Below are 11380 nucleotides of genomic sequence, written 5' to 3' on the forward strand. Positions count from 1 at the left end.
AATTAAATTCTGCACCAAAATATGGACTAGCAAATGATGATTTATGACTCCATGGCACACGGCGTACGCGCAAACACAAAATATTACTCCTGAGACAACACTGCGGTAAACACACTAGTTCAATATCCTGCCACCAGGGTCGGCCGAGGCGCCACTAGTAGTCATGTCCGCTTATGGAACGTAACGTGGTCTGTTTAATATGCGGTCCAGTCTGTACGTTGTCACTGAGAGTTGTGACACACAATGGATGTTATCTGGATTGGCTCGTGCTCGTCCCGGCTGCCCAATCCTCTTCGCGTTTCTGATCAAAGGCTACAGCGGCGTGGCCACACCTGCGTTGCAGCTGACTACACTGTACGGTGCAGAGACACAAGTGTGCCACTCCCTGTTCGTCTCACCCTTCGCAGCTGTGCAAGCTTTCTCACGCGCTTTGGATTACATTGAAACTACGCTCAACGCCGTGCGCCGGTGCGTCAGGGACCCCGGATAGTGTGGGGAGTTTATATGCTGGCAGGTTATGTGAAATTAATGCTAATGCTAATAAAGATACGTCCCCAAGTTTCGGAGCGATTTCCAGTGCATTTTGTTTCTCATTTTGGTGGCTTGGAAAACAGAAAAACAGGGGGCGTAAATATGACCCATGAAAATAATGCTGATGCACACATGACCAGGCTCCTAAATAAACGACCCAAATCCATAACACCAAATAATACCACAGACTTCCGGCTCCAGAACGGCAGCTTTGCGGTGCTGGCGAGTAACGGAGGCCGCACAGAAAATATCATGCGATCTCGAGGGGAAGAGAATGAATGACGGGCACCACGATGGCGATTTTCGGTACCGTGCATTGTTGCACGTGCACAGGGTCGCAGCCAGGATTTTCTTAGGGAGGGGAGAGGCTCGGTGAGACAATCTTCATTTTAACACAATTTCAATTCAAACATTACAGCAATTGTTGGCTTCCTGTCTGGAGCCATCTATAGAAAAATCGGCTTACGGGGGCCCGGTCACCGCACCTCCCCACTCAGCCGCCTATGCACGGTCGAGCCCTTAACGCATTCGGCTGTTGGGAGGTGAAAGCCCGGCTGATTTATTATTTTTAGTGACATTTAGGATGTGGAAGCCCAGCCGACACTTTTAGTGATAGCATCAGCTGCACCGATTTGAAGCATTTTCTGGAGTCACGTGTCTTGGTTTTTATACCTATCTTTTTTAACCTTGTTTACTCGGGACCATGAGAATGATCTTGGAAACGTCTAGTTTTATCGATTTAGCCAATGCTTCCTGGATAACATCACTTAACCAGTATCTCTTGGTGTTTTGAAGGTAATTATTTTCAGAACAAGATCTCTCAAATCACAATGCGTAAATTCCAGGAGTTCAAAGCCTCTCTTGTTTAACTATATCTAGGTTATCACTGTGGAAAGGAAGTTCGCCATCAGCAGTTCCAAGATTCCAACACCGGCGTCACCATTCGAGAATCGAGATACCTCCTGTCCCGACTCAACAGCTGCGTAGGCCGCGATGGCAGGGCGTCTCCGTTTGTACAGATGCACGATGAGCCCCGTAGACGGGGGGAGGGGAGGCCACAGGTGGGGCGGCTCAGCCGTCCGACGGGCGTGGTCGAACCGCGCGGTCTGCCAGGCGGACAAATAGCGCAGGACTGCCGCCGCCGCCGCCGCCGCCGCCGACCGGTGAGCTGGTCGCTGAAGGTGGCTTCATGAGAGCTGATGCCACTGACGTCACTGGACCAGAACTGATGTTACTGGTGTCACTGACGGCACTAGCAAAGCCAATGCCAAGACGTAACGGACGACGGTGGGGAGTTTGACTGACTTGGCTGTTTATGGCACCGAATGTTACTGACGCGCTACATTTCGGTATTGTATTTCGGATGCATGATATCCGTTTTTAAAGTGAATATTTCGCAAGTATAACTACAGCGGGAAGATATTTCGGCTTACAATTTTGTGCACGTAAGTAATGAATACCACACATAAAAGCCTGTAAGAGAATGTATGTAAACACCTGTATTCAGCAGACACGTAGATAAGCATCAATCCCCGCATTAACAATAGGGAAGTCACATTGATAAAAACAAATTGAGGAAACACGCTTACATTTGGGGCCAACAGTCTAAAAAAGACATTGGAAATCTCGATCAGTGGATTTTTATGAGGTGTGTGCTTTATGAAAACGCTTATCGCCGAGATTCTGCTTGCCGCAGACGAGCAGCGCGAGGGTGTCTTGTCTCTCCCTTCTAATTTGTTCTACGAGAAATAAAGCTATTACTGCTGTCTTACCTATGTGCATGTTCCTAATGTGTTACCTAATGTTACCTAATATGTTACCTAATGTTCCTCGCGAATGCATTTAACAACTCACGGAATGTTCCACATTTGAAGATATTCACATAAACATCAAATATGATGAGATGAGTTCATTCATAGGTATTGGTACTTTTAGCGCAAAAAGCTGCTCAATTTGCAACAAAAGATAGCACAATTTCTCTGTTTAATAAATATGTTCATCAATACGCGATTGTTTGATTGTGTTATGGAACGTTTTCATTACGCTAGGTGCTGTCAAACTAGCCTTGCGAAATCGCCGCTCAAACACTCACTTGGAGTGTTTTAAATTCCCGAGAGGTGGCCGTGGCGTTGCTGAACTGAATATCGTTATGTACCGGTAAGTTTGGGTCTTTCTGTCGTGTTCTTGCTTATCTCTTTTGCTTGTTATTTTGTAAGTATAGGGTGCTTACTTGCATTCGCATGTAACTCGGTTATGGCGCTTTTCTTAAGTTATTCGATTACAAGTCTTATTTTCGTAATAACTACGTCCAAATTTGGATGTCCAACTTACGGTATTAAGTAGCACAAAACGTGATTTGTGATTGAAACTGGCTCAGCCTGTTCAACATCTACTGAGAGCCAATTAACGTCCACTTTACATAGAAGTCGTGCTCGCGAACACCAGATATGAACGGGTCAACAATTATATTCGTGTTCGCCTTGAACGCTGCATGGCCGATGGGGTGGCAGAATATGAATGCCGTTCTTATGGCATCATGCATGCTCGAAGGAACTTGAATAGTCTGCACGCAATTGTCTGCGCATCTTCGCTGACGCGTAGCTCAGACACTAGAAAGTTTTAGGCCTGAAGAAGGGCAGGGCTGTGAGCTGCACTGAATGATCCTAAAAATAGCTATTTCAGTTTAAAATCTCACATAGATGTGGGGCACTCCCTTCAAGATAAGCGTTTTCTGTTTAAGATGGACGCTGGAAATATGCTGATACGCCATTTGGGCTCATAGCCAAGTGGAACTCAAGCGTAAAAGCTAGAGTTGCAGGTAGGCTTTGCGAGCTCATTGTTTGCATCAAGCAAGGTCATCGGTGTTACGTTAATGTTCCACTGCATCCCCAATATTTTAAGGCTTCACCAATGGTCTCAGAGTTCTAAGCTACGCGAGTTTTGACTTATAACGCCCCTGTCTATCCGTAGATCTAACGACTCGATAGGCTCCAAACTTCGCACGCTTGCGTATGTCGCTAACACTACAGCCACCAGTAAGGAGCCTTGTACGCACTGGGACAAACAAGGTGGTAACAGCCATCAGCATGATCGTAATGTAGGATCAAAACCACCATCCGATACAAATAGGCACCATCCGCTTTGAAATTCCGTTTTCCGTGAGAGGTTAGCAGGCAGGTGGAGTGAGTTAACTGTTAAAAGTGAGTTAAGTTAAAATCGCCCCAGCAAAAGAGTGCGGCGGTTTTAGCAATCCCTCCGCCAGATTCGTGGACGAAAACGTAATCAGCAAAACAAAACAAAAATTATTTTCAAGAATAGGAGGCCAAAATGACCAGCAGAGGTTAACACTGAAAGGTTGTGGGTGTCCGAAATTAGATGTCTTTGTCCAACCACACCTTAATTCTGACGCATTGGGCAGAGATCCCCTGATGTGAGCTCTTGTAAAAATGCACCAGACGCGTTGCTTGAAGGTTGGGTGGCCACGGGCTCGGCCAGATCCATCGAGGCGTACCCTATCAACGACGAAAACTACAAACTGAAAATGGGCATTTTGCCAGATCGTCACCGACGGAATCCCAAAAAGGGAGTTGTTGACTGCCTTCTCCCCATTCAGTATCTACGCAGTCACGGACTGGACAGTGTTCAGATCGCTAAGTGATTTGTGGACGGTACGCTCGCCTGCTCCAGGTAGCCAGCTTGCCATGCTGTGGTCTGCTATGGCACCTAAGACCTGACCTGTATTTTTCAAAACGCTCAAAAGCGGGCAGGTCTGCCCGCGAGGGCGCGTGATCGGCTGCGCACACCCTCGCGCAGTTTGTTCGGGGCTCATCGGATGTGGAAAGCCATAATTCACTCATGCTCCACCATTGACTGAAAGTGATGCCTGGACATACGGCTGGTGTGCAAAGGGTTCAAGCTGTATTGCATGACTTTTGCATAGCTGCACATCATGTCCATGGAAACCCATGGTCGTCTCATCAATTAACACACACTCTGCATGCAGCATTGCTGGTGATGCGCGCTTGCCTTAATTGTCAGTTGCTACATAGAGTTTGCAGAATGACTAAGCATAAAAATATGAGCATGCTGGCATTTGCAAGTGCATTTAAAAGGTCCCGACGGCTGACATGTATTATCGAATTAAAACCAGATTAAGGTCCTCTAGCTGCAGCGTTGACCTAGCCCGCTGCCAGCCACTTCCACTGACACTCTGACGACTCCCGCTCTCATGTCCACATGTTCACACGCCCCGCTGGGCCGGACTAGTCTCCGCGCCGCCAGCTCCGCGGTCTTCAGTCGCCCTTGGGGCTCATGACGCCGTGGCAGGCCCGCAGCCACCTCTCCTCGAAGCGCTCCTGGGCGAAGCGGTAGGCTCGCTCCCTGCCAACGGCGAGCTCAGTCAGCGCCTGCTGGAGTCCGGACAGCATTCTCCGCTCCATCATCACCGGCGACTGGTAGCTGTTGCTGTGATGCGTTCCGTGCTCTGCACGCATGGCTGACGTGTTCACAGTACTGTCGACGTTTGCACCTACTTATGAGACACGACATTACACGCAGCGCAAGAGGTCGCTGCGCCGTGGTTACGAAGCATTGTTCTTTCAAAACGTTTCTTTCCATCCAACGCCACAGTAGTAATTTTAAACCCTGCAAAAGTTTAGTGACGGTTGGGCTCTCGTTCCCCACACTCTCGTATCTCGTAAGGCCGTGAACACCACGCAGAGTAATAACAGCGCAGAATCAAAGGTACTGCTAGCGTCACCGGTGTTCAAATCGCCGTCCCAACAAATGTCGTTCATATAGCAATTATTTCTCCGACGCCGTTAGTTGAGATGTTGTTTGTATCCATCGATAAACACATCAATATTGATTCATTATTATTTAAATGACGCTATCCCGAGCTTGCAAATTCAGTGCTAATATCCCGAGCTTGAACTTGAATGTGACATTGTGACTATTAAGGCGTTTACGATTGCACCCGAAAATTAGAGATTGCTCATTTCGGCGACGCGTGTTGTCACTTTGGTCTTGAACTGCGCTGCGTATTGGCGCTATAGTATTGAACCGCGCTGCGTATTGTCACTCTGGTCCTGAACTGCGTCGCGTATTATCACTCTGGTCCTGAACTGCGTCGTGCATTGTCGCTCTGGTCCTGAACTGCAAGCCTGTCCGGAAATGAGTCCATCGGTGAATTGCGCCATGCAGTGTTGTAAGGGTAAGATGGGCCTCAAATGTAAGAACTTGAAATGAAACGAAGGCCAATTGTTAAAAGATGAGGCTAACTTTCATTCGAAATAACATTTCTTACAACTATGTTATAAAGCTGAAGGCCTGCTAAAAGCGTTGAGCTGTGCCTTGATCAGGTACCCACTCAAATATCTTAAGCATCGCAAAAGTCCCTAAATTTTGTAAAGACTTTGCTCGGTTTGCTCGCATCTTAACACTTGTGATATTTACATGCAGTAAAATAACACAAGATGTAACACAACACCTACGTCCACCCGGCTGCAACATAAGCACCCTCAACGCAGTTTGATGGGGCGCTGCCGTAATCAGCGGTCGGGTAGCGTGCAGCCGCACCTGGCCGCTGTCGGCAGCCTCATCCTCGTCGCCTCGCTGACGGCCAGCTGGCGGCCCTCACCTGGCCACTATGCGCAGTCTCATCCGCGCCGCCTCGCTGGCGGCCAGCACGCGTCGCATGCACTCGGCGTATTGAACTGGCTCGTCGGCCAGCAGGCCGGCCGGCTCAGCGTCGTCGTCGTTGTTGATGAGGTCGGCGGCCGGAGCGCCCGAGGAGCGCGCGATCACTATCAGCCCGGCGGCCATCATCTCCGCCACGGCTGCCGGCGGCCGGCGGCATCAGACCAGGGCTCGGCGCGAGCGGAAGCTGCGCTCGGCGCCCTCCGAAGACCGGTGCCGCTTGTGCCGCGTGTGGACAGCGGCGTGCGGAGGAGGTAGCGGTGATCCGAGAGCATGAGACGGGAACTTGCGCAAATTGTAGGTGCACTAGAATTTAGTGCCTTTACAGGGTTATTTGCGGACGCTTTTGATCCATTCGCTCGAGTATTTTATCATGTGCAATGGCTGGGATACGTTCTCGAGACAAGCCCATCCGACATAAACCGTAAGAACTGTGGCTCGCTGTTGCAGAAAACGAAAAACAGGAAAATAGAGTAGGCTTATCGGCCAGCAATTATGAATTTACTTCTGCTATTCGTTTCGAAAAAAAGCATGTTGCCGAAATATCGACGCATCTATATATTAATTCTCTTGGCTTCTTCTACGAGGAATAACGCCATTACCACTGCACGTGCTTAATGTTCCTCGCAATTACACTTAACAACAAGCAGGCTGAAGTCCAATATCAAGGCATCAGTGCCCTTCCCCCGAACGATCAACCCCTCGCGCTCAAATGTCGGGCTGCCTGAGCGTATGTGGCTCCTCCGTAGTGTTCCCACCCCTCGGTCAATCCCCGCCCCGTACTCACCGATGCCGAAGCCCTCGCGGCCCGCCGTGTGGATGCCGACGCTGGCCCGCGCCAGCACCTGCGACAGCTGCTCGAAGCTGAGGTTGAGACGGAACTGGAGCCGGTCCTGAATCTCGAGCTGCTCGCCGAGCCGGCGCAGCTGCTGCACCAGCTCCAGGTCGGCCGAGCCGCGGCAGCCGCCGATCAGCACCAGCCGCGCCCCCTCCGCCAGGGCGCCGAACTTGAGCACGAACAGCGCGAAGCTGCGCAGCTGCCGCACGCCCGTTAGAGGCGTTCAGATCGAGGTCGTGTGCAACATAACTGCTGCACCGCCGCCCCATCCCCAGTGCGTGGACGCATTGTGACATCTCTCGCGTGCATATCACTGCCGTTGCATTCACTCATGTGCGGCCAGCTTCTTTTCCTCCCCCTCACTGACGTGCAGCCCCAGCACGTCCTTCCGTTCAATAGCCTGCAGCTCCAGCCCTCCCTCCCATTCACTAGCCTGCAGCTCCAGCCCTCTCTCCATTTCACTAGCCCTCAGCTCCAGCCCTCCCTCCCGTTCACTAGCCTGCAGCCCCAGCCCTCCCTCCCGCTCACTGACCTGCAGCTTGTGCTCCTTCTCGGGCCTGAAGTGCGCTATCGACACGATTGTCTTGTCGCGACGGCCGTCCAGAGGCATCTCACCCAGCCGCCACGTGTCACACGGCGGGTACACTACGCGCACGGCGTCAGGTCGGCGCCAGGCTCGCGCCACTTGCCGCTGCGTCCACGTGCTGTTAGCGATGACTAGGTGCGCGGAGGCGCCGGCCCGCCGGTGCAGCTCGTCAAAGAGCCGGTGGAAGACGAGGCCGGCGTAGAAGACCAGCCGGCGACAGAGGCGGCAGAGGCAGGAGCCGCGTGTCAGGCGGCTGGTTTCCCACAGATGCAGCTGGCCGGCTGTCGGAAACGGCTGGTGCACGTAGCAGGTCACGCCGCAGCCCAGCAGACGGAACACGGGCAGCACCAGCACCAGCTCCGACGAGTTGACCAGCACGTCTGCGGGATGAGTGGACGGGGAAGGCGAGGTGAGACGAACAGCGGGACAAACGGCGTCCACGTGTCAGCGCCACCGAGGCAGGTTTTCAGTGCTGAGGCGCCTCCTGCTCCAGCCACAACTTAGTTGTTCTCGTAAATCGGAACTTATTAGCTCATTACTGGCCCAGCAACTGAGGTTTTGACAGAGTAAGGTGTCATATCATTATCTATCAACCAGCTGTTTAGCAAGGTATTAAGTGATCACCGGCGGCCACCCAGTCAGATATATAATTTTCATATGAGGGTTGCGCTGTTGCATCGTCATGTTGACTGGCTGACTTGTCCAAGGTTTGTTTTATTCTGCTTGCAACGATTGATTCTTTATGATACTCCTTATGACGCAAATAGTTGTGTTGATTTTTTACAAAGCAATATCCTTTTCTTCTTCAATGTATGGAGTGGGCTAATTATCCGCTTCGTTTGAGGAAGTGGCTCATGTGGGCTGCTCATTAAACATAAGTATTCATAGCAACGTATCCACTCTTATGGTTCCGTTATCATTAAACCCTTGTCCAGTAGGACAATCCAGTCAACTACCGGCTGTTGTACCGCAGCAGTCCGTCCGGTCCCGCGGTGCCCCTCCCCCCCCCCCCCCCCGCCTGACCTGGCAGCAGCCCGGCAGATTGCCTCCAAGCTGACCAGCACGGCGGCCAGCTGGCGGCCCAGCTGCGGCAGCAGCAGCTGCTGGCGATCGGCCAGCAGCCAGGCCAGCCGCAGACGCACCAGCTTCAAGCTGGGCCGGTACGCACAGGCCGAACGTGCGCCAGACGCGCGGCGCCACCTCACGCAGCGGCTCCTCCTCGCCCGTGAACACGTACAGACGGTGCTGTGGGGTACCTGCCGGAGCCGCTCGCGGCAGGCGACATTTATGTACTTTTAGCACAGGCAAAATCAATATTACAACACGCCGAAGATGAGGAATTTGAACACTTCCGCTCTTATATTAACTTTGCCCCCGCAGATGGCCTTTTGTCGGTAGACGCATCTTCAATGTCGCCGGCTGACAAAGCCAGTCGGAGGCGAGCTGGGAGTCAGAAGCCTCCGCGGCCGCGTGGCTCGCGCTGTGCTGTCTCACCTGCGCTCGAGCGCGCGGAGCGCCGACCAGAGCACCCGCTCTCGTCCGTCCCCGACGTTCAACCACGGGTGGAAGAAGGCCACATGACGGCCGTTCTCCGGCAACCAGGCGCGTTTCCGGCCAAGGAGCTGCCGGCACCGGCGGGTCACGGGGGTCACACCGAGTTCACCGGGGCCACACTGAGGCTGCCGAGGTCACATGGTCAAGCGCCGGCACAGGGACAGGTCAGGTAGGCGTCACGTGGGTCGTATGGATGGTTCAGCTCGGGATTACGTGACGGCAAGGAACTGTTCGCTTCTTTCCTCTCAGGTCAGGGTTGCCCCGGTGACAAGGAACTGCTCACTTCAGAGTCAAGCTCTGAATGAAACGCTGCCAAATGTGGCAGGTTAGGTAGGCTGGGCAATGTCAACTGGAAACGGCTACCGGTGGTTCCTCTGGTTCACTACCTTCCAAAGCCAGCTTGCGGCGAAGATATGAAACGGATCACGGGCGAAAGTGCTACTAAATTGCATTATGTCACATGTTGGACATAGAAAAGCCACCCAAAAACTTGTCGATTAATAACAGCCCATCAAGTGTGTATCTGACTCAGAGTGATTGTCTTTGGAGGCAATGAATGTGTTTTGCTCCTATACAGACCGTTTCCTGTTCAAACGACTAAAACACGGCGCTCCTTGGGACCTTTCACACGACACCACAAACACGACATCACAGTGTGCGGTTTGCTTGATCATTACAATAAGCACTAGCCTGCATAGCTACAGAACTTGCTTGCAGATAAACGCACACTTGGGTATTCCGGGGCGCGCTAATTGTCAAGGTCATTTGCGAAACGGGTGCTTGTTGTCATCGTCCCGCTAGAACATAGGCTCCAGCTTCAAATAGGCGATTGCCACATCGAAATACTTACCGTACTGAGGAGTGATAGGTAGATGACAACAGGGATGATCCCATGCAGAGTATACAGAATGTTACCCAGGACAGCAAGGTGGCGATGATTCGCGCAGTCACTTCTCGTCGCATCTGAAAATGCCAGCGCGATATAAATCGGATTTGGCCGGAGCGATGAGCACCTGAGAATCGGATTTACCCGGAGCGATAAGCACTGTGCGAATCGGATTGGCCCGAGCGATAAACCCGTGAGAATGGCTTTGCTTGGGCCGTACCTTTGGGGGATGGAAAATATTTTGTTAATAGGCCGGTTCAGCATAGTGCGTACCTGCGTAGGCATTGCACACGTGTGCGTCGTTTGAACCATTATAAAGATCTCCAACTTTTTTAACACCGCATGAGACATGACGAAAACAAGTTATTGTTTTTAAAAAAAAAAATCTGTTTAAGTTCTTCGGACCCGAAAACTGTCGCTGAACAAACATAACCATCACTCCGGTGCACGAATACTGAGCACGCAGCCCGTCGTTATGTAATAAATAACGGAAGGCCCCCGGGGACGTCCACCGGAAAGGGCTCCGGCCAAAGGACTTCGCCCTTCAATCTAAGACGAAACATAATACACTTATGAGAATATTTACGATTAATAGGGGTAGTTAGTTGCAGACCAGGCGGGCCCGCTCCTCTCCGCCCGACGGCCGTCTCCAGCCTGCCGGCCAGCCTCTCAGCACGAGTCACTGTCCTGGGTCAGCGCCCGTCCTCGCCGCTGCGGGCTGACCGACCGTTTCCACCGAGATCCCGCGTCAGACGCCGTGGGTCAGACGCCGTGTCAAGGCCACACGTCAAAGCCACGTGGTCACGGTGCGATTCCAAAGCCAGAGCCGCGGTCGCCCGTGGCGGGCGGACCGGTGCGGGTCAGTTGGTCAGCGGCGGCTTCTGTGATGCAGTTTGAAGGCTTGCATGTTGTCATTTTGTTCACAGGCACGGAATCTAAGTTCATTTCATTATAGGTAAGTCAAGCCTTTTATAGCAGAGTTGCAGTGATGAGTCGACTATTTGTACATTGTCGAGCTAAAAAACATGGTTAAGGCCGTATTTTTTTCAATTTTGTCGGGTAATAGAGTGCTTCCATTGCAATGCTCTAATAGATAAACGTTTGAAGATCACTACGTAAAGCTGTCGGCCTGATATCGCAAAGCTTAAGCGATTCATTGTCCGTGCTTTGTGATTGGTACCAAAACGGAAGGTGAAGCCGAGCCGGCGACGATTACATGCGACGATCATGCAATTATATGTTTATTATGTGCAATTGAATGACGGGGAACAACGTTGCGCCGTCGTTT

At 51.7% G+C, this 11380-nt stretch overlaps 1 protein-coding gene across 1 annotated transcript in view; it reads right to left on the reverse strand.

The window, feature by feature from the left end:
* Window positions 1-4823: 4823 nt before the first annotated feature.
* The window catches only part of LOC119092205 (GDP-Man:Man(3)GlcNAc(2)-PP-Dol alpha-1,2-mannosyltransferase-like), a 17306-nt gene continuing 10749 nt past the window's right edge, over window positions 4824-11380 (reverse strand). The window contains exons 2-8 of the mRNA XM_037215182.1: window positions 9151-9274; window positions 8795-8908; window positions 7599-8032; window positions 7161-7265; window positions 7016-7121; window positions 6170-6245; window positions 4824-4911 (exon numbers count right to left, since the gene is read on the reverse strand). Of these exons, the coding sequence (XP_037071077.1) occupies window positions 4824-4911; window positions 6170-6245; window positions 7016-7121; window positions 7161-7265; window positions 7599-8032; window positions 8795-8908; window positions 9151-9274 (1047 nt within the window). The remainder of the gene's footprint in view (window positions 4912-6169; window positions 6246-7015; window positions 7122-7160; window positions 7266-7598; window positions 8033-8794; window positions 8909-9150; window positions 9275-11380) is intronic.

Source organism: Pollicipes pollicipes, unplaced genomic scaffold (genome assembly GCF_011947565.3).
Source record: "Pollicipes pollicipes isolate AB1234 unplaced genomic scaffold, Ppol_2.1 Scaffold_3447;HRSCAF=4054_pilon_pilon_pilon, whole genome shotgun sequence".
Classification (NCBI taxonomy): domain Eukaryota; kingdom Metazoa; phylum Arthropoda; class Thecostraca; order Pollicipedomorpha; family Pollicipedidae; genus Pollicipes; species Pollicipes pollicipes.